This window comes from Heteronotia binoei, chromosome 15 (genome assembly GCF_032191835.1).
Source record: "Heteronotia binoei isolate CCM8104 ecotype False Entrance Well chromosome 15, APGP_CSIRO_Hbin_v1, whole genome shotgun sequence".
NCBI classification, from domain to species: domain Eukaryota; kingdom Metazoa; phylum Chordata; class Lepidosauria; order Squamata; family Gekkonidae; genus Heteronotia; species Heteronotia binoei.
Genome location: NC_083237.1, coordinates 14,880,778 through 14,904,457, shown reverse-complemented (window position 1 = coordinate 14,904,457; position 23,680 = coordinate 14,880,778). Strand labels below are relative to the sequence as shown.

The 23,680-nt window shown below is 43.6% G+C and overlaps 1 protein-coding gene and 1 non-coding gene across 2 annotated transcripts; both read left to right on the top strand.

Moving 5' to 3' along the window:
• The first annotated feature begins 573 nt into the window (after window positions 1-573).
• LOC132583120 (vomeronasal type-2 receptor 26-like) lies at window positions 574-23,405 on the top strand. Its single transcript, XM_060254791.1, has 9 exons — window positions 574-732; window positions 2,417-2,543; window positions 5,322-5,485; window positions 5,720-5,787; window positions 14,921-15,212; window positions 16,034-16,864; window positions 18,532-18,759; window positions 20,412-20,538; window positions 22,495-23,405. The coding sequence occupies exons 1-9, from the start codon at window positions 574-576 to the stop codon at window positions 23,403-23,405; spliced, it is 2,907 nt and encodes a 968-aa protein (XP_060110774.1).
• Window positions 21,179-21,342, top strand: LOC132584899 (U1 spliceosomal RNA). The gene has a single exon (XR_009556277.1). It is a non-coding gene; the product is annotated as a U1 spliceosomal RNA (small nuclear RNA).
• Window positions 23,406-23,680: the final 275 nt, after the last annotated feature.

The window sequence follows — 23,680 nt, the reverse complement described above, 5'->3', positions numbered from 1 at the left end:
CTCCTTCCAGGGGGAGGCAAAACTTCCCCTTCAGCCACGCTGCGATGCAATGGGCTGCAGGAGGCTTCATTGTCAGTTCTTTGGACCTTCTGACATAGAGCTGCTCTCTTTCCCAACCAAGTCATTCCTCTTCAGGTTAGGATTGCACATTTTTACTAGCGTTTATTCTGTAAAGTACCATGAATAAAAAACTGTTGGTCTTAAAGGTGCTACTGGTCTCCTACTTTGTTCCATTGCTTCAGACCAACACGGCTGACCACCTGGATCTATCTACCATGTATATTGTTTATGCACCTATTCCCTTCAGTCAAATACTGGAATGCCTGCTATGACCGGGACTGGGAGAAACTGTTCTGCAATGGTTCTGGGGGTAGTGCTGGGGGACAGTTGCTCTGCCCCTTGGACTTTGGACTGTAGGGTTCCCCATGTGCCCATCTTGTCCCCACGCTCAGCATCTGTGTAAAGCTGCTGGAAGAAGCCATCCAGAGATTTGGGCTGAGTTACCAACAGTATGCAGATAACAATCAATTCTATCATGAGCTCCCAGCAGATCCCAGGGAGGCTGTGGAAACCATGAACAAGTATACAGAGACAGTTTTGGAATGGATAAAGACTAATAATCTGAAATGTAATCCTGACAAAATGGAGGTGCTTCTAGAGGGGGGACAGTCTGCCCTAGGAAATGGGCTACCTCCTGTTATGAAAAAGGCTGTACTCCCAGCAGAAGAGCAAGTTTGTTGTGGGGATGTTCCTGGATCTTCTGTTGGATAAAGAGGTGGCAGTGGTGACAAGGGGTGCCTTTGATCATTTTTAGCTGGTGATCCAGCTGTGTCCCTTTCTGGACAGAAAAGATTTTGCCGCTGTGGTGCTTGTCCTCATAACACTCAGGTTAGATTTCTTTTTTTAATAGGTCTGTGTGAGGCTGACCTTGAAGACTGTCCAAAAGCTACTGTTGGTACAAAACGTTGCAGCCAGAGAGTTGACTGTAATAGCTTGTAGGGACCATATTAAACCAGTCTTGTTCTATCCACTCTGGTTTTCAGTTTGCTTTTGGACTCATTTCAAAGTACTAGGATTGACTTTTGGTGCTCTCTATTGCCTGGGGCCAAAATACCCTAAGAACAGCCTCATCCCAAGTGAACCTGCCTGTATACTCTAGATAGACTACTACATTTATCCCTGCCACCTGAAGCTAGATGAGTGGCAACTGAATAAAGGGTCTTCTCAGTACCAAAATGTTGGAACTCCCTTACTTGAGTTGATTTGTCTGCCTCAACCTTTTGGTGTCTTTCACCAGCAAATGAACATTTTTGTTTGTTTGTTTCATGGGGCATAGTCCAATAAGGGTTACTGACTCACCTTCTAGTGTTTTCATTCTGTTTATGTGCTTCTAGTTAAATTATTTTATAATTGAACCATATTTTTAATTATCATCTTTTTTATGTTCACCATTTCGTGGGCCCTGGTTCATTGGAAAAACAGTACAGAAGTGTTTCAATTAAATAAACAAAGCTGAAATCTGGCATCGAAGCAAAATGTGAATGTGTGGAGCCTAATTTTCAAGGGAGCACAATATTAGTTCTGGTTTTAACTGACATTGTCTGGTTAAACAAACAAATTCTGTCCTACATTATTAAAGAAATTGACAAATACTCCCCAACACTATTTTTTTTAAAGAAACCCTGATATCAACAATAACGAACGTGATTTCTGTCTCAGACGTTGTGATTTAAAAACTGAAACATGACCATGATTCCAATGTTACTGTTCAATCTCAGAATCCACTTTTAAATTCTTTAAAATTTGCTAAGGGAAAGTACCAAACTTCCATCAGATTACTGATATTATATCTTTTGATGGTGCCAAAACATAAGCTAATTGTTAGCGGAAGGCTATGAATATAAGCAGTACTACAGAGAGATCTGGATTTTGGTAGAGTCCACTTTAGAATGTTTCCCTTCTCACTATGGTCTAGTTTGGAAGAATATGAAACCTCTTAATCAGGGCTTTTTCGTGCATATTAGGCCACACCCCCCCCGATGTAACCACTGCTTCAAGCAAAACATCCAGCAGGAAATCATTTGCGTATTACACCACACCCCTTAACACTGTGTTCCTGTGCATTCCTACTAAAAAAAAGACCTATTACTTTAATACTGCTATAATAATACAGATTTTTAAAAATTGGACTATTTTCCTAGTGTTATATTTGTCATTCAGGTACTTACTTACTTTATTTGATTTATATCCCGCCCTCCCCGCCAAAGCAGGCTCAGGGCGGCTTTTTTCTGTTAATTTGGGATTATGCTTTAATAATAACTCTAATGAGCAGTCATTTCAGCCCCAATTAATGCTAGCCAGTGAGAAGTTAACTTACTAAGCATCACCTAAATTCCTTTTACCTTTCTCTGTTCAGGTGGCACCTTCTTCTCTCTGCAATGAGAATTGCCGCCCAGGATACAGCAAGAAAAAGCAAGAGGGGAAACCATTTTGCTGCTACGATTGCATTTCATGTCCAGATGGAAAAATTTCAAACCAGATGGGTAGGAGACATTGATCTCAATAAGCCCCACCCTCAGTACCACCATCTTGTCTTATGCATGGAATGCCCCATCCTGTTCCCTGTACTTGAATTACATTGTGCAATCTGACTTTTGTCTCAGAGTGAAAGGTGGACTGTAAATGCCCAAATAGCAGTAATAAGAATCATGATTCTAAAGAACAAGGCTTTTGTTTCAGCCTCCAGACTCAGAGCTCCCTCCTGGCCTCCTCATAAGGAATTACCTGAGTTTATCAGACAATGAATTAAGACCCCAGAGTCTCTTTCATAATGCAGCCCTCTCCCATGATTCCACTAAAAGCCAAGGGATGGCCATCAAGCCACGGGTTAGAGTGCAATCTGGGGGGGGGAGCTGAAAGTGCTTTGGAGGCAGACTTACCGCTACGCCGGTGGGAATGGGAGTTATGGCAGTCTAACCCTTTCCCTGCCGGCGCAAACGGGGTTTACTCTAGTCTGCGCACACCGCAGCGTGCATCCATTCCAGTCCGCAGGCAGAGCACAGATCCCATAGAAACCCCTGTGCCCCAAAAACAAAGGTTCCCGATGCTCCCGGCTCAGCCTCAGAAATGCTCAGGGAGCTGACTAAATGGTACACCAATCCCCGCACGCTCTGGATGGGGTGAGCCCCCTGTTCAGCACCCAATCACATCCCCCCCTCTCCTACAAAGGCTGCCGGTCCTGCCCCACACGCCCATTAGGTAGGACCAGCCGTGCAGCAGGGAGTTCTGCTGGGGAGCTCTCTACCACATGGACTTAGAGAGAGGGGGGCACTTTGGTGACAGAACATGCACAGCGAATTTGCTTAGACAGTATAGGGCGGGCACTTCAGCTTGCGAGAAGGAGAGCAAGGGCTCTCTTCTGTGGCCAACCTCTTTTTTTGAGTCCAAACAGGTGCCCGAGGCTTGGTGTGCAGAGCCGGTTGCACCCCAATGGGTAAGTGTGAGTGCATGCTCCAAACTCACCTCCCCCCCCCCTCATTCACAGTGACAGTGTCTCCGGCACTGGTCCCAGGCTGCAAGCCTAAACAGGGGCTCTTGCCGCAGCCCCCACATGTTGCTGGAGGTCCCCCCTTGGTCTGTCCTCTTCCTCATTCCCACCCCTGGCAGGGGAGGGGGGGGTTGGCAGCTCCTTTGATGCCTATGGGGAGGTGGGTCAGAGACTGTCCCATTAAGAGATTCCCTCAGCACAACATATGTACATGCTGCAGCTACCGCCCCTTCGGGTGCTCTTGATCTCTGTTTCTGTTTTGCAGGTGGGAATGCAACAGAGAGGCTTCCATGCGGGGCACTTACTCCCCCCCTTCTCCATCAGCTGTTCCCACCCCCCTCTCGAAGTGAAGCCCCGTGGCTGGCAAGAATGTCTGGGTTGTTCCTAGGAATCTTGCACCCAGTTCCTGAGCAATAAAGCCTTGAGATGTGCCATGTTCCTTGTCTTGTGTGCGTGGTGCCTGCTGCACATTCCCTCTGCCGTACCCCCTTTCAAGGGTGCTGAGTGAAGTGTTTCCTCCATCAGTGGATTCTTCCCCCCTCATCCCATGACACAGAGCAGAGGGGGGCACGGGGGGGGGGCATGAGCTGGGCACCTGGCTGGCACCTTGCACTCTGTATCCTGCTGCAAATGGGGACAGGGTTCCCCGCAATGGGGGGCCACAAGACTTTATGTCCGTGCTGGGCAGCACTTTCCTGTGGGACTTGGACATGCCACGGCTCTGTCTCCTTTGTCCTGGACACACATTTTGCCTGGTTTCCCTGACTGCAGACTCCTGCACCAAGTTTCCCCTGTTTGTGTATGGCTGAAGGGGGAGGGCATGACTTCTCTCGCCTGCTTGCCATTGGCATGAGTCTTTGACGGTGGGCACAGCCGTGGAACTGGCTAATCTCGTAGCTCACACTTTCCCTTACCTGCCCCCATTGTGGCAGCGTGCCAGGCTTCTCTGTCGCTCTTGTGTGCATGCCCAGCCCGACCCCTTTCCCCTCGCCACATTGGTGGGACTTCTCCCCCTTGACTGTGCCCATCTGGCCATGACTGGCTCAGGTCTCTGCGGAGAAGGGATGGGGAAGGCAATCAGCCTCTCTGGGGCGGCCTCTTTCCACCCCCACCTGTCATCTGCCATGGCACCTGGCCAATCAGGGAGGGCTGGCCCTCCCCAACTCCTGTGTCCACCTCGCCTGCAAGCTCCAGCAGGGTTGCCATGGTGGCTGCCAGAGCTGCAGCCGCCTTACACCTCTCCTCCCCTTGCCCCAATGCCTGCGCATGCCAATCCCCTTAGGGACTTGACAAGTGCCACCTGATGTGTGCCATGGCCAGCCATCACATATGTCTGGATTGGGCTGCCTGTCTTTATTCAACTGACCCTAGTTGGTCTGACATTCAGGTAATTCACTCAACTTCCTAGATCATTAGCTATTCCCTGCAAGACCTTATTTTGATTCCCACTTCCCCCTAAGGACATATCTTCCTCTGCTTACCCAAAATTCAAATATACCAATAGGAAACAAAATACTCATGATCCAATCCACTGCAGATTCAAAACTGGCAAGAATTTTGGCAAATAAAATAAGTCCACTACTCAAGATCAGCCAATTCCATACAGATTTGAAAAGTCATCATAATACTATAGCTTTGGTAGCAGGTTTTGTTCCTGAATCTTCCATTGCTGAGATAACAGACCTTCACAAAAGACCAATTGCTTCCATACCAAACCACAGCAGACCCTTTTTTCTAAATAATTTTATTATTGTCTTTCCTATTGTTGTTTCAGGCTCCCTCATACAAGTAATTATTTGTATCATCTGGTTATGTACTGCTCCTCCATTTCCAAATGTTGAAATGAACTCTCTGGCTCAGGAAATTGTGATTGAGTGTAGTAAAGGATCCATTGTCATGTTTTATTGTGTTCTGGGATTCTTAGGATTCTTGGCTCTGGTGAGCTTTATTGTCGCTTTCTTTGCGAGGCATTTGCCTAGCACTTTTAACGAAGCCAAATTTATCACTTTCAGCATGTTGGTCTTTTGCAGTGTTTGGTTATCATTTGTTCCAACTCATTTGAGCACCAAGGGCAAATATATGGTAGCTGTGGAGATCTTCTCCATCCTGTCTTCTGATACTGCATTATTAGGTTGCATCTTTGCCCCTAAATGTTTTATAATTTTCCTGCAGCCTAAACTAAATAGCAAGAATCATATAATAACTAGACACTGCCAGGAGACATGCATCAGTAGGGAAAGGTAAGAAAATAATCGTTCAGTTATCCACACTCCCAATTATATCTGGGCAGTCCATATATCTCCATACAGAACTCTATGATTCTTGTTCAGTTTGTTCTCCATGAGTGAGTATGAAACTTTGTGTGACATTTCATAGAGGAGCAAGATAGCTTACAAATTTGATTTTTAGATGATGATTTGAACTTTCTTACAAGAAAAGCTTCTTGATCCAATTTATGTACACATTGGCTTCCCCCTTGTCTCCCTGTATTCTCCAGTTAGCCCATGAGCAATTGATATATTAATACTGTAAAATAGGCTAGTGTTTGGGAAAATCATGTTTGTGGCTTGCAGGGCCGAATTTAGGGGAGTGTCATGGGTGCTGGGGACCCTGCAGAGGAAGTTGAGCCTGCAGAAGAAACTGTGCCCCTGCCACCTGCACCAGTGCCCCTGCCTCCTGCTGGAGAAGATCCCAGCCCCCCTGCCTCGCCCTCTCGGGTGGCTCGTGTGCGTGACCGCCTCTGCCAGGACCTCAGGGATCGGAGGAGGGCGGCACGCTCACAAGCAAGATGCTCCCTGAGCCCTGAGTTTTGAGAGGATACTGGCCCTTCTAAGAGCAAGGATGCTTGAGTTGCAACAGGATCCTGGCTGCCTCTCTGAGCCAGCAATTAGCCCAAATGGGCAACAGCCAGCAGAGGGCTATATAGCTGTAGGCTTTGGGAGGAGGCTTTGTGGAAGCAACTAGTCATCTTCCTGATGTTCTAGCATCCACTCCGGCTTGACTTTGGTTTCTGGACTCCCTGACTTTGGCTTGTGACTTCTGGACCTCGGACCTGCGATACTTGTACAGTGATTCGGATTTGGTGCCTCGGACCCTCCTGCTTACTGGCTACAGACCTCGGACTGCCCCTGGACTTTGCCTGACCCAGCCCCAGCCGTGACAGGGAGGGCACATGGTGTGGCTTGCTCCGGGTGCTGAGAAAGGGGGGGCAGCATCAAAGGTGCAAGGCATGTGACCAGAGAAGGGAACCTTCACTTTGCCATCTATTCTGCCTGCTGCTGGCGCTCCTGCCCTCCCCAACAAAGCCAGCTCCACCCAAAGTGTGTACGTGTGTGTGCATGTGAGAGATAGAGAGAGGGAGCCCACGCTGCTTCCTTCAAGTCTCCCTGTTCTAGGCATCAGTCTCCTCAGCCTTCCCTCTGACCTCCCCCCTCCCCCCACTGCTCCAACCTCCCTGTTCTTGCCGATGCTCAGGAAGCGTGGCTGGGGAATCCTGCTGCTGGCAACTCTTGTCATTTATTTAAAAGTTGCCTTCATTTGGGTCCCATGGCCCCACCCCCTGATCCCCCCCCACACACACACACACCTGAAATTTTCTGCCTACAGCCCTGAGGGAGAGTAGCCATCAAAGCCTGCAGCTGCACAAAGCAGCCGCCTGGGGAAGGACTGTATTTTTCACCTCCCTCCCCCTTGTTAATTTGTCGAATTGGAACCTGAAGCTGCCCAAAATCTTTATTATCCAAATGCAGACTCCAGCACCTCAGTGTCCTTCCACTCGTTTCAAAACAAACAAACACACAGAGGAGGGGCCAATAATGAAATAAGGCTCAGGCTCCAAAGGGTGTGCATGTGGTTGAAAATATAAATGAGTTCTATAATGGTTGATTTGGGAGGGGTGGGAGGAGGGAGGGGGAGAGAGGGAGGGAGGGAGGTAATTGATGGATTTGTAATATGAATGTAAGATATTGTAGGAATGTAAGATGGAGAAATAACATGAGTCATATTACAAACTAAAAATTATTTTAAAACACACACACACACATTCTGGCCTTCCTCTCTCCCCCTTCTCCCTTTGAAGGGTTTTACAAATAGCACTTCACAACAGGATTAGGTGCTTTATTGGCTTCCGTCAGACTCCCCCCCCCCCCAATCTCCATCCATGTTTAAGAACATAAGAACAGCCATGTTAGATCAGGCCAATGGCCCATCCAGTCCAAAACTCTGTGTCACAAAGTGCCCCCCAAAAAATTATACACACACACATGTACACACTGTGGCTAATAGCCACTGATGGACCTCTGCTCCATATTTTTATCTAACCCCTCTTGAAGGTGGCTATGCTTGTGGCAGCCACCACCTCCTGTGGCAGTGAATTCCACATGTTAATCACCCTTTGGGTGAAGAAGTACTTCCTTTTATCCGTTTTAACCTGTCTGCTCAGCAATTTCATCGAATGCCCACGAGTTCTTGTATTGAGAGAAAGGGAGAAAAGTACTTCTTTCTCTACTTTCTCCATCCCATGCATTATCTTGTAAACCTCTATCATGTCACCCCGCAGTCGACGTTTCTCCAAGCTAAAGAGCCCCAAGCGTTTCAACCTTTCTTCATCTTTCTGTTTGGGGGTGAGTTCCCACGCCAGAATTGCCAGAATCGGGGAAGGGAGGAAAAGGGGGCACCAAGGAATCATCTCTGCTAGCTTGCTCACTTAGCTCCCCTCCGTCCCCCTCAGGCTGCCTGGCTCAGCTCCCTTCCTTTGGTCTTGAGACAGAACAGGTGGTGCAGCTGTGTCCGATGGCTGAGTCTTCTGAAATAGGTAAGTCCCCACCCCCGAAAATCATTATCTTTTCTCCCTTTTGCTTTCTAACTTTTAAGAACTTGATACTGTGCTGATCTATGATAGGAAAGAACTTGATACTGTGCTGATCTATGATAGGAAAGAAAAGGAAAGGTCCCCTGTGCAAGCACCAGTTATTTCCGACTCTGGGGTGACGTTGCTTTCACGACGTTTCCACGGCAGACTTTTTATGGGGTGGTTTGCCATTGCCTTCCCCAGTCATCTATGCTTTCCCCACAGCAAGCTGGGTACTCATTTTACCAACCTCGGAAGGATGGAAGGCTGAGTCAACCTCGAGCCGGCTACCTGAAAACCCAGCTTTCACCAGGGATCGAACTCAGGTCATGAGCAGAGCTTAGGACTGCAGTACTGCAGTTCTAACACTCTGCACCACGGGGCTCTATGATAGCAGAGTGCCTATTAGCAAAAATATGCCCAGCAGTGTTCCCTCTAAGCTGAGTTAGTGTGAGCTAGCTCAGATTTTTAGCCTCCAGTGGCTCACATACTTTTTTCTTAGCTCAGGAAAAATGAAGAAGGATTGCAGATTTATACCCTGCCCTTCTCTTGGAATCAGAGTCTCAGAGCGGCTTACAGTCTATATCTTCTCTTCCCACAACAGACACCCTGTGAGGTGGGTGGGGCTGAGAGGGCACTCACAGCAGCTGCCCTTTCAAAGACAACTCCTATGAGAGCTATGGCTGACCCAAGGTCATTCCAGCAGCTGCAAGTGGAGGAGTGGGGAATCAAACCCAGTACTCCCAGATAAGAGTCGGCACACTTAACCACTACACCAAATTGGCTCTCCAAGCAAGCTAAATTCTGTAGTGGCTCACAAGATTCTACAGCTTAGAAGGAGTACTGATGCCCAGTAGATGACTCTGGAGGTCCCTTCCAATTCTATGATTCTATAATATATTTGCTTGTGTTAGTCTGTGACCTTTATAAAGTTTACATCTCCATTACCTGGCATTACATTTTTTTACATACATGGCCCAGCCAGAAAAGGTCTCATTTATGTCACCTCTTTTCCCCACGCCCCTCCTCCAAGCTCCTTTGGTCAGGCTGCCACTGGGGTCCCAATGCATAAAGGCAGCTGCAAGTGAGTAGCAAGTGACAGCGCATTAATACCTGGGAACAGGAAACAGGCTTGTGCAGAATTAATATATTCAATGTAAGTTTAACAGGGACTAACAACAATAAAAGAGCCCTGTGGTGCAGAGTGGTAAAGCTGCAGTACTGCAGTCCTAAACTCTGCTCATGACCTGAGTTCAATCCCAGCAGATACTGGGTTCAGGTAGCCGACTCAAGATTGACTCAGCCTTCTATCCTTCCAAGGTCGGTAAAATGAGTACCCAGCTTGCTGGGGAGAAGTGTAGATGACTGGGGAAGGCAATGGCAAACCACCCTGTAAAAAGTCTACCATAAAAACGTTGCGATGCAACGTCACCCCAGAGTTGGAAACGACTGGTGCTTGCACAGGGGACTACCTTTACCTTTAACAATAAGTAGCAATTGTCTAGGGACTGAGGAAACTTTATTATTGAGCTCAAACATGACCTGGAATCTCTCTTCGATTTTTGTATTCAGATTGGCTTTTTGTAGTTGAATATCAGGAGAGTGAATAATCTGCAGTGGTTCTTAACCTTTAATATACTGCTGCACCCCAAGCACCATAATCCACAGGGTCTTTTTCAGTCAAAATAAGCTCATTGAATCCAACTGATTTCAATGGATCATTTCAGTGAGTGCTTATCTTTCCTGCTGAAATCAAAGAAAAGGGCTTCACTTTTGGCAGGACTCTGTTATGCCACGGCATCTTACCAAGTCATTTGTTTACATTGTTCTCCAATTCTGTAATTGTAGTTCTAAGGCATTGTTTATTGGAAACTAGGGGTGCCAGCCTCCAGGTGGAACATGGGGATTCCCCAGAATGACAGCTCATCTTCCGCTACAGAGATCAGCTCCCATGGAGAAATGGATATTTTGAAAGACTCTATGGCAGGGGTGTCAAACTCATTTGTTATGAGGGCAGGATCTGACATAAATGGGACCTTGTTGGGCCAAGCCATGTTGGGCTGGGCCGTATGTGTATCTATTTAAGATTAGGTAGCAGAGATATAAACTTTTTTTAAGTTAAATTTATTGTATTTCTATCCCGCCCTCCCCACAAGAGCAGGCTCAGAGTGGCTCACAAGAGAACAGACAAATGCAATTAAAGGGTTTTTTTAAAAAAACAAAAAAAAACTTAAAACATGCTTAAAACATTAGCACTTGTTGGTCTTAAAGGTGTTTTCTTTGTATCTATCTCAAGGGATCCAGGGAACTGGGCAAAGGAAGCTCTGGCTCTTTCCTTCCTTCCCCAGTGGACCAGAAGGGGGAGGAGCCTCAGCCAATAGAAGGAAGAGAGGCTTGGCTTAATAGCTCTGCTGTGTGACTGAGAGAGCCTGGCAAAGCAAGCTCTCCCTACTCCTTTCCTCCCCAAGGGAGGAGCCTCAGCCAATGGAGAAAACAGAGGTTTTGCTCTGTAGCTCTTGTGAGATTGAGCAAGCCTTGCAAAGCAGGCTGTTATTCAGAGGAAGCAAGACAGAGGGAGAAGGAAGCAGATGACAGCAACTTGCTTGGGGGCCTCATAGGAGCCCTCCAAGGGCCTGATTCGGCCCCCGAGCTGCATGTTTGACACCCCTGCTCTATGGCATTGTAGCCTACTGAAGTCCCTGTCCACCCCAGGCTCCACCCCAAATTCCCCAGGACTTTCCCAACATTTATCTAGCAACACTACCCTCCATCCCTCACCCGAAGCCAGGGAAGGGCACAGAAGGCAGCTGGGATGCAGCTTGCAGGAACTGTATGTGCACACGAATGCTCATACCTTGAATGAATTTTGTTGGTCTTCAGGGTGTCGCTGAACTCAAGCTTTGTTCTAAATATAGCCAGTGGGGGGGATCTTTGGGAATGGTATAACATGCACTTCATTGTGAAACAGTACCACGTGATATATATATATATATACACACATACACACACACACACACACACACACACACAAGGGGTGCCATTTTTTACTTTTGCCCCCCCTCAAAAAGATATGTAGATCCAGCCCTGGCGGCTTGACAAGAGAAGGATTGGTAGAGAGGAGAACTGGAATTGAGAGACACAGGAGAGTGAATGTCTTTAGTACTGTTGAATATGTATAATGTACATAATATACTTACAGCAAAGGGTCCATCAAACAAACATAATAAGTGATTTCAGATGAAGTCCAAGGGTGATCAGTTATTACCACTCATGAGACAGTCTGTGAAAAATCTTCTCTATACATTTTCTTAGCATTAATTATAACATCAATACATTGGCTAGGGATGGGGACAATCCTGATGTAATTGTCTATTTGCCACCTGCTCCTTCAAAATATGCAAACGATCAAATTAGAGTCTTGGTGAGATCTCATGAAAATAGCAGGGGGGAGTCCTTTAACAAGGTGCTTTCTGCTTATGGTACCCTAGTAGTTTCTGGGCTTGGAGGTTATTTTCTCTCCCATATTGACTAATGCTTTTCTGAACTCCTTGCCAAGAACCATCAGATGTCTAGAGACCACAGGATAATAAACAACACAAAAAGCCCTGAAGAATTGTTTAATAATAATAATAATAGTTTGATCAAAGATAGGCTGGACTTTGCCAATTTGAGCTGTTTGAAATTCATACCTTGGAGACTGCAGTTCTATGCAGAGTTAGACCAAATTAACTCTGCATAGAATTGCTGTGGAGTTGTACCTTCACTAATTGGGGGTGCTGAGATTTGTACCAGATGGAACATGCTATAAGTGACTTGGTCAGAACCTCATCTGGTCCTACTTGTTTTCTACAGTGCGACCTCCTTCTAAATCACTGTTCAAAAGTTACCATCAGACCTCAGTGCACAGGCACTGGAACAACCCAGAGAGCTTGAATTGTACTCTGTGGTGGGTGAACCTACATCACATGCAGGGAAAGTGATACCAGTGGTGCAGGAATAGGTTTCAAACTAGGAAATCGACAAAATCAGGTACCCCTCAAAGCTGGTTGTAGCCAGGATAATGAAAACCGGAGAATATTCTAGCCTCAGAATTTGGCTCCTATTTTTTAATTTAGTTACTTACCTCGTTTATCATCCACCTTTCTTGTTGAGACTTAAGACGCTGATGCCATTGCTTGTGCTGATGCTTGTCATGTGGAAGGCATGTTCCATTCATGTTCCCAACCTGAAGACTCATTCAATTCAATGCAACAGAAATGACCCCATCCCTATTCCACATGAATTTTATGAGCCAGGAGATCTTATCATCGGAGGGATTGCTTCTCAGATTTTCTTCCACCACAACCCTGTGCATTTTAGAGAGCAGCCCTCTCAGATGTTGATCAAGGAAGTAATGTAAGGATCCATTCCTTTTCTTGTTCAAAGGTTTTAACTTTCTTTTCCGCTTTAGGCCATAATTACAGCAAAAGGAAAGAAAACATGAAGTACGTATTAACTTGTTTTTGAAGAGTTGCTTCCAATGGAAGATACTCTTGTAAGCAGACTGCTCTTAGTAATGGCAGGGGATGGGATCCCATCTGATATGCCAACCAGATTTCAGGAAACAGATGGCTAAGTCATATTATTTGTTTTGCCTTCAGGATACTTTGTTTAATTAATAAATATTGCTCTGTTTTTCTCCCATTATCCCTTATTTTTCTTGTTCCCTATTGATAACTGTATCTCATCTAATACCACTGTGCTTTCCTTTAAAAATAGTATTACCGTTTTCAAAATGGAAATGCTTCACTCTCTCTGTGGTTCTCTAGCCATGACCTGGATGTCCCAGGCTAGCTTGATTTTGTCGTATCTTGGAAACTAAGCAGGGTCAGCCCTGCTTAGTACTTGAACGAGAGACCACAAAGAACAAGGTTGCTCTGCAGAGGCAGTCAATGGCAAAACCCCTCTGTCTCTTGTCTTGACAACTACATGGAATTAACATAAATGGCCTGCATTTTCCATCACCACCAAGGTTTCAGACGCAGGTTATCTGACTAAACATGATGTTCTTCCCAAAAACAAATGTTATCATGGTCTTATTTACTTTTGTCTTGCCTGATGTGTATAAGCACTGAGTACAGGAGCCCCGTGGTGCAGAGTGGTAAAGCTGCAGTACTGTAGTCAAAACTCTCTGCTCATGACCCGAGTTCGATCCCGACAGAAACTGGGTTCAGGTAGCCGACTCAAGTTTGACTCAGCCTTCCATCCTCCCGAGGTCAGTAAAATGAGTACCCAGCTTGCTGGGGGGAAAGTGTAGATGACTGGGGAAGGCAATGGCAAACCACCCCATAAAAAGTTTGCCATGAAAACATTGTGATGCAATGTCACCCCAGAGTTGGACATGACTGGTGCTTGCGCAGAAGACTACCTTTACCTTTTTAATGTCTTTCTGGGAATGCCTGGGAATGTAATCTGGTTTGAAATACTGACTGTATGTACATATCTCCTTTACAACTACCACACTATATTTCCAATTTATCTTGTATTTGCTTTTATGCTTCTGGAGAGATCTTGCTGTCTCTCTGTTGTTTGGTTTTGTTTTGTCTGTTGAAAATAATAATAATAATAATAATAATAATAATTACAGATTAAGTGTGAAAAAAAGGTTTCAGACTAGTAGTTTCTACTTCAGTAAAGCATCATGCTAGTAAACACTTTTCATTTTGTGTTATGAATAATTTACATAGTTATGCTATTTCAGTACAAAAGAAAATTGGATGTTCTGGTTTTATAGATGTATAGATACTTGGGATGTTGTCTACTTGACATTTGCATTCAGAATTTAATTAATCAACTCTACCCATCCACACCCTGTTCCTTTGTATCAGAATGTGAACTAATATGAATGAACTTGGTGGAAATTATCAAAGTTCCTTACTTTCATTATATTATATTAGTGCAGGCCCTGTTTAATTACCAGTCTTATGCGTTTAATTGGAAATAAATTCCATTGAACTTGTGTCTGAGTGAGCCTGCATAAGACTGAGCAAAATGTGCCTCAGTTACTTCTTCCTTCAGCCATATCCTGCTTTCCTAGCCCACCATCTTTCATATGGAGGAAATAACCATTCTCTGCTTCACAGAGTTGATGCAAAGATAAATGCTGATGTACAATAACATCGTAATGCATACAAAAACTGTTTCAGAAGTGCTATGCAAATGCTAAGCTTTTCATCACCGTTCCAATTACTTTTCATCCATTGTTCCAGAAATGGCTACAACAGACTTTGTGATAACTGTTCCCTAATGTTTTGGAAACTTAATATACAATGATGACCTGAAACAATAACACACATTGTAGGTAGACTTGCCAGAAGAGAAGAGAGTTACAGAGTTCTGACATTACATGTCTTTCAGAGGAGTGGTCACTGTTTTGTTTTTGTCTTGGAGACATCTCTTTGGTAGTAAAATGCCAGGCTATAAGAAATTTTCTCTATGGTGCTACATCCTTAGACATGTTACGACTCATGTATCTCTCATTACAGCGTGGACACAAAGCACTATCAGCACATCCTTGCTTTGGCATTTGCTGTGAAGGAAATCAATCACAATCCCAGGATCTTACCAAACATCACTTTGGGGTTCCACCTCTATGACAGCAACTACAATGCACATACCACTTTTAAGGCTACACTACATCTGCTTTCCTCACAGCATGAACTCGTCCCCAACTACAAGTGTGATGTTCAGAATACTTTGGCAGCCGTCATTGGCGGATTTGATTCCATGATCTCTATCTACATGGCCACCCTCTTAAAGATCTACAAGACTCCACAGGTAGATTTTGTTGAGGGAGTGACAGAATATCACACTCCATTCTCATCTAATGAACACTGATAGGTAAACATCTCTGTGCGCAACATAAAACCATTTGAATTCTTCGAAGTGTTTTTGCCCCTTGGTAGAAATGTTCAACAGGGATGCTTATAGATGCCATCTGCCTAATATTCTTCCCAATTCTCCACGACTTCACTTGTGACACAAGATAACAGAAACCATAGCTTTTGAAGTCTCTGTAATTGAGTTATAGCTTGGAAACAGCTGGATGTAAGAAACAGGCCTCTTGCACATCATATCAGATGTTGAGACCAGGTTTTAATTGAACTGCGATTAACTCATTGTCCTGAAATTATTTTTCCACTTCCAATTAAAAAGAATGCATAGTTTTAATTTATGCACCGTATTCATGCCTGCATGGCTATATTATTCAGGCAGAAGAAACAGGATGAGATTCCCCCTTTTTTAATGTGTTTCAATGTGTATCTTACCAGAGTGAAACTTTAGAAGCATATACCCAGGGCTTTTTTTGAGCAGGAACGCACAGGAATGCAGTTCCGGCTGACTTGGCATCAGGGAGTGTGGCCTAATATGAAAATGAGCCCCTGCTGGGCTTTTTCTACAAAAGAGTCCTATGTGAAACAATGATGATGTCAGGAGGTGTGGCCTAATATGTAAATGAGTTCCTGCCAGGCTTTTTCTACCAACAAAGCCCTGCATATACCTTATTTATTCATAGAAAGATATACGTGGGAATCTACTGGATGTGCTTATAATACAGTTTACACACCATTCACAATTTCTTATACATTTTATTATAGCTATCCTATGGCTCTGTTCTCTCAGGATTGAATGATAAAAGACTCTTCTCTTCATTGTACAAGATGGTCCCCAATGACAGCCATCAGTACAAAGGGATTGTCCAGTTGCTTGTGCATTTTAAATGGATATGGGTTGGACTCTTTGTTTTAGATGATGTCAATGGGGAAACGTTCTTGCAGATTTTGATTCCTTTGTTTTCCCAGAATGGCATTTGTTTTGCTTTCATAAATAGAACCCAAAAATTATCTTACGCTGATGAAATGTTTGAGTTATTTTTAAGCAAGTTGAAAACATTTGAATCTTTGATGGAAAGCAAAGCCAATGTGTTTGTTGTCCATGGAGCACCTCCATCAATGGAAGAGTTAAGCTGGCATCTTCATCTTGTAGAGCTAAATTCACCAAAAGGCAAGGTGTGGGTAGTGACTGCACATTGGGAGTTTGGATCAAAAACCTATCAGAGAGACTGGGATATACGACATTTCCATGGTGCCATTTCCCTTTCGATTCATTCAAATCAGCCAGCAGGCTTCAGGACATTTCTTCAGAGTGTTCGTCCTTCCTGGGCAAAAAAAGACAGCTTTATCAAGGACTTCTGGGAAAGGGCATTTAACTGCTTATTGAAAGAAGCCAGTGAGAGTGAAAAGCCCAGAGAAACCTGCACTGGGGAGGAAAAGCTGGAAAATCTTCCAGGGCCTTTCTTTGAAATGAGCATGATTGGCCACAGTTACAATATCTACAATGCTGTCTATGCAATAGCAAATGCTTTACATGTTATATTTGAATCCCATTCAAAATTCAGGCTGAAGCCTCAGAATTTAAAAGCATGGAAGGTAATTGTATCCCAGTTCTGTTTTCTTGTTTCAGACAGCATGTCAGTGCCTTTTGAATCTTTGCAGAGTTTTACAGAAGGATGGTTTCAAATGTCTCTGTCATGCTGTTTTAGTCTGAAAAATTCTCATTTCAAAATTTCTTCTTCCTTGTTTTTTGGGCCACTGTGTGACACAGTGTTGGACGGGATGGGCCATTGGCCTAATCCAACATGGCTTCTCTTATGTTCTTGTGCAGTTCAAATACCAGACTACTTATTTTTCACCATTTGTTTCCTGACATCAGCTTTCCTACATAAAGCACACGATTCTTTCCACATGGTTAGCATTGCAAAAAATCAGTCTATGTGGATAGCAAACCACATATTTTGGATCAGGAAGACCCCAGGTTTACCTTCTTGGATCTCAGATAGCAACAGTGGGAAAGATACTTCTCTGTGCAACATCACAAGGATCCACTGGCCAGTGAACATGAATAATACTGAGTTAAACTGTAAACTGAGAAACAGAAACTGTACAACATGTAGATTGAGAATAGAAACGATACAACAGTGGTGACATCAAAAAGCAGAAAAATCATAACTGTTCAGAGAAGAAAGCAAATGTAAAATGTAACAATGATTTCCCACAAAGCCTCGGTGACCTTTTTCGAAATATGTATATCTATTCCATTGTTCACTATGAATCAATAGCTCAATTTCTGAAACATGAATAATTAGCAATGAGCAGGCCTTGCATTCAGCAGGAGCTCACAGGAATGCAGCTCCTGAACCTTTCTCATAGTTCCCTCTCCTCCCCCACCACCTACCTACCTTGTCCATTGAATAGTAGGTGCAGCTACATAACAATCCCTGGATGAGCTCCACCACCTATTTTTCTACAAAATGACCCCTGACAATGGGTTTGAGCCAATGAGATTTTCCACTGAATATCACTCAGTTCCATTCCTTAGTACACTCCTGTCAGAAATGGTTTTTATCCATGCAGGCCCCATGATCTCTTCATCATAGCCTGTCTAGAAGTCAAAGGGGACCCCTTCTTTTCTTTTCAGCAGCGGAGAAGCTAGTTAGATCCAACCCAATGCTTACTTTACTGGTTCAATTTCACCTTCTTCTCACATGTGTCAAGCAATACATTTGACTGAAGGGCCAATTTAACAAGGAAGTAGGGAATGGATTATTTATTTATTTACAAATCCTATATCCCACCTTTCCGCCTTCATCAGAACCGTCAAGGCAGCTAACACAATAAAAACATACATAATAAAATCACATTAAAACATTTAAACTAATCCAAAAGTAAAATGTACATGACATAAAAATAACAAAACAGGTATAGCAAAGGGTAGGAAGGAAGGATTAGTGAGAGAATGTCAAATGAAACAAAATAGCTTTCGACCACTGGTGGATGATGGTAACAGAAGGGGAGAGAGTTTCAGAGTTTTGGTGCCAAACCCAAGAAGGCCCTCTCCAGAGTTGCCAGCAGGCACCCAAAGCAGGAAGATGTCTGCAGTGGTTGGTTAGGTTCATAGGGGATTAGGTGGGCCTTCTGCTACTGCAGCTGGATCTTGACAAATATATAAGCATTGGAGAGACATCTAGAAGAGATCTTTGGCAACACATTCATGAGGTTTCCCACTTTTTGTTCTCCCTGTTTCCTTTGTTTTCTAGCTGAACTATTTTCTAAGGCGCATCTCATTCAACAACAGCGTAGGAGATGTTGTACGCTTTGATGAAAATGGAGAATTGATTGAAGAATTTGATGTTACAAACTGGGTCACTTTCCCAAATAACTCTTTTGTTCGAGTCAAAGTGGGAAGTGTGGATCCTCATGCCCCGACAGGCAAAGAGCTAAAAATTCAGGATGAGAACCTAGTGTGGCATGAATGGTTTTCCCAGGTAAGAGAGAACTGCAGGCCTTTTGGCACAGAAGGCAAGTGACCTTAAAACAATCTTTGGGATTTCATTTTTTTTTAACTGGAATCTAGTTAAAGTGACAATTTAAAAAAGAATATTAAGGTAAAAATTTTTAAATTCTTAATTTTGGCCATAGTCCAAATTGATTGCCTTTTTTTTATTTCGGGGGGTGTTTGTAATTTTGCCATCATCTTTGTGCTTTTCCAGCTTTTTGTGAAGTCTTCTTATGTGAAGATGGTATCAGCTGCTGAATAATTTCATAAATCAATCATTTGGGGAAAATGCATTAGTTTGGACTGATCCAGTCTTAGGAGAGAAAATATATTATGTCCTTATCCCCTTCTCTAGATTGATGGGGTGGGAGGAAATATATTGGGGTGGAATGGTGTCAAATAACGCTGAAATATCATGTGCTGCTTCATAACAGGATGTGACATCACGATATGCTAGGAATTTAACCACGGAGACTTGAAAATTCCAAGAATGTCATAATACCATTTTCTGTTCTGAAACAGGAAATGATGTCCTGGCACTCTCTGCCTTCTTCCCCTTGCAGTCCTCCCAGAGAGGGCTAGCAAATTTAATTTTAACCATCACCCCAGAGCAACAGGCATCAAGGTTCACATGATCATTGACTGTTCAATGGCTTATAACACGAGCCAGGGCCTTCTCAGTAGCAGTGCCAGAACTCTGGAATGCTCTCCCGGAGGCCATAAGGGCCCTGCGGGATTTGTCTACATTCCGCAGGGCCTGTAAGACCGAATTGTTCCGACGGGCCTTCGACATTTAACCGAGAGAGAGCTGCCACTGGACATTATATAGAGCTCCATGCAGAGTACTGATGGTCACCATCGAATTTTCAGAACCGCTATACTGTACTGTATTAATACAGCACCATCAAATGTTTTAAATAATTTAAATATGTAATTAAGTTTTATATGTCTTATTGGTTTTTAATGGAATTAATGTGATGTTGTGAGCCGCCCTGAGTCCGCTTGCGGAGAGGGCGGGATATAAGCTTAACGTAATAAATAAATTATAGAAGGATAAGGAGGCATACATTCCCTTATCAAAGGCATCTAAGCAATTGCTGCAATTCACAATTTAGGATACAAAAGAAAGACCCATTATTGACTGTCACCTGGAACAAGCATGTAGTGGTAAAAGGAATATAACAGGAGTCCGAGATCATTTGTGTTACTTAATGTTTCTGTAAATGCTCTGGCAAAACTGCAAAGTGGCAGAGTTTATAAGTGACAACCATTTGCCAATGAGCCCTCTTTGGCACAAAAATAAACTTGTTCAATTCTTTTCAGGAAGGGATTTTACGTGGCCAAAGCCCCGACAGTCAGGCAACTACTCAGCTGAACTTCAATATGTCATGAAAAAGTAACTGAATTGCCCAGAACTTAATGGGAACAACCACATATATTTTATATGCTAATCATGCACCTCATTGGCAGAAACTGTGGAATTTAAAAAACTACTAAATATATATTTTCATAAAGAAAGCTTCAACCTTAGCAACATCATTATATCATTTCGATATCCACCTTGCCTATTTTGCTTAGCAGCCAAACATTCTAAATTTTCCAGACATTTTTCTGAGTATCACTTCTTATATTTATGGGCAGGTTCTACCTCTTTCTCTTTGCAACGACCAGTGTCAACCAGGTTACAGGAAGAGAAAGAAAGAGGGAGAGCCGTTTTGCTGCTATGATTGTGTTCCATGTTCACATGGGAAGATTTCTGATAAGAAAGGTAGGAAAATACAGATATATATAAACATGAAAGGCACCAAAGTCAAAGGCATCTCCAGGCAATCCCAGCAGATGGAGGGGAGCATTTTTTCAGATATGGACACTCTCAGTAGATTAGGTGGACAATAGACAGAAATTCTCAGCAAATGGTCACAAGACAGCACTAACCATTTCTTTCCAACAAAGCATAACCTAGAAATCTCAAATAAGCTGCTACTGGAAGTTCTGCAATAAGGATGTCTGTGTCGGCCTATTGAATCTTTGAGAACGTTCTGCATGTTTCATTCCAATCTGAAGTTAAAACCTACCCTATCCCATCTTTGTATAACACCTTTGCCCCGAATTATCTCTTCTCAAATGGCTGCTTCAAAAGTAAGGCCTTGCAGTTCTGACCTGAGTCGCCCAGCTTCCTTCCAGGTCGAACTATTACGTTCCCTATATTTAATATAATTCATCTAAAACATTTATATTTTGCCTCTCAGTCAACGGTTTTCAAGGACATAAAATAAATTGCAACTATCAGCAATAAAGACAGCAGTGGCAGGGGGAAGTTCACAGATGAGGTGTGAGTGCAACTATAAAAATGGTCTAAGTAGTCCCTCCACCTTCCCTTTGAGGTTATCCCCCATAGATCACTTGCATTCATTTCCTGGCAGGGGAGACACCTTGATCACGAAGGAGGTTTTCCCAGGGTGAGGCTCATCCATTGCACTCCAGGTGTGCTGACCCCTGCGATTTCCCCAAATGCGGGAAACTCGACTGCATAATTTGTGGTAGTGGGGGACTGCGTTCGCGCTTTTATTTTTGAGAGAGCCAGTTTGGTGTAGTGGTTAAGTGAGTGGACTCTTATCTGGGAGAACCGGGTTTGATTCCCCACTCCTTCACTTGCACCTGCTGGAATGGCCTTGGGTCAGCCATAGCTCTGGCAGAGGTTGTCCTTGAAGGGGCAGCTGCTGTGAGAGCCCTCTCAGCCCCACCCACCTCACAGGGTGTCTGTTGTGGGGGGAGAAGATATAGGAGATTGTAAGCCGCTCTGAGTCTCTGATTCAGAGAGAAGGGCGGGGTATAAATCTGCAATTCTTCTTCTTCTTCTTCCCTATAAAACACCCCTGATTTGATTGCTCTCATATCCAAAAGAACAATTTTTAGCCTATTTTTTAAAATTTTATTTCTGAGATGTGCTTGTGTTTTTTTCTCCTCAGACATGGATGGGTGTATCCAATTCTCCAAAGACCAATATCCAAATAAGGCCCAGAATGAATGTTTCCCCAAGAGTATTAGTTTTCTGACTTATGAAGAACCTTTGGGAATTATTCTAGTGTCATATATCCTTTCTTTTTCTCTGACTACAGTGTTTGTATTGATAATTTTTATTAAAATCATGATACTTTCATAGTCAAAGCTAACAACTGGAGCCTCACCTACATTTTCCTCATTTCCCTCCTGGGTGACTTGATACTACTGGACTGGCATGACTTAACTAGGCCTGACTGCTTGCTCCTATTCAACAGTAGCCTCCCCCCCACCCCCACTTCCATTTTAGCAGCGTATCACTTCAGGTCTGCTAAGAATATCCTACTCTGAATACCTTTATTCTTGTCCCTCTTCTGCTAGAATCAAGAAGATAGTGTTTTGTATATAGAGAGACTATAATTTCATTTTATTTAAGAAAAACGCTTTGCAAAAGGCTGATCCAGCCAACCAAATTTTTCATTAAATCTTGCTTACTCTGCCTCTTTATTGCAGTTGCCATTACACAGGCCTGTTGTCTATGCAGGTCCCTTGAAAGACAGCATAGTCTTCTGAATAGCCAAAGGGGAATCCCTTCTTCGTTTCCCCCAGTGACAAAGACTACTGGATCCAAACCATAATATTAAGACTTGCTCTTTTCTTGCTATTGCATTTAAGGCACAGTGATGTTATGCTTGACTTAAATAGGTTTTGTTGTACTTTTCAGATATGGATGATTGTTTCAAATGCCCAGAAGATCAGTATCCAAATAAAGTGCAGGATCAATGCCTTCGCAAACGCTTAAACTTTCTTTCTTTCTATGAAATGTTGGGCATCACTTTGTGTCTTTTGGCCTGTTGTTTGGCTCTGATCACTGCGGTGACCCTTGGAATCTTTATCAAGCATCAAGACACTCCCATTGTCAGAGCGAATAATCACGATCTCTCTTACATTCTACTAATTTCTCTCTTCTTCTGTTTCCTCTCATCATTATTATTCCTTATTCAGCCTGGGACAGTCATCTGCCCTCTTCGACAAGTGGCTTTTGGTCTCATTTTCTCAGTGGCTATCTGTTGCATCTTGGCCAAAACCATAACTGTGGTTGTGGCTTTCATGGCCACCCAGCCAGGATCCAGCATGAAGAGATGGGTGGGGAGAAGGTTGGCCTTTCCCATTGTTGTTTCGGGTTTCCTCATTCAAGTAGTTATTTGTATCATCTGGCTATGTACTGCTCCTCCATTTCCAAATGTTGAAATGAACTCTCTGGCTCAGGAAATTGTGGTTGAGTGTAGTAAAGGGTCCGTTGTCATGTTTTATTGTGTTCTGGGCTTCTTGGGATTGTTGGCTTTGGTGAGCTTCATTGTTGCTTTCTTTGCAAGGCATTTGCCTAGCACTTTTAACGAAGCCAAATTTATCACTTTCAGCATGTTGGTTTTTTGTAGTGTTTGGCTATCATTTGTTCCATCCTATCTGAGCACCAAGGGCAAATATATGGTAGCTGTGGAGATCTTCTCCATTTTGTCTTCTGGTGCTGGATTGTTAGGTTGCATCTTTGCCCCTAAATGTTTTATAATTATCCTGCGGCCTAAACTAAATAGCAAGGACCGTGTAATAATGAGGCATGGCCAGAAGATATAGACTAGTAGGGAAAGCTAAAAAAACAATATACAATCAGGCCTTATTTTGAGCAGGAGCTCACAAGAGCAGAGCTCCGGTACTTCAAATTTTATTCTGTTCTTCCTTTCTTAACACCACCCTTTCAAAAATACTTGCTTCTGGGCTCCATTGTTCAACCTCCCCACATAAGAATTTTGCTGTGCCTTGAGATTTGACAAACTTTCTAATATTTTTTCCCCAGACACTACGGTTGCCAAGTCCAATTCAAGAAATATCTGGAAACTTTGGGGGTGGAG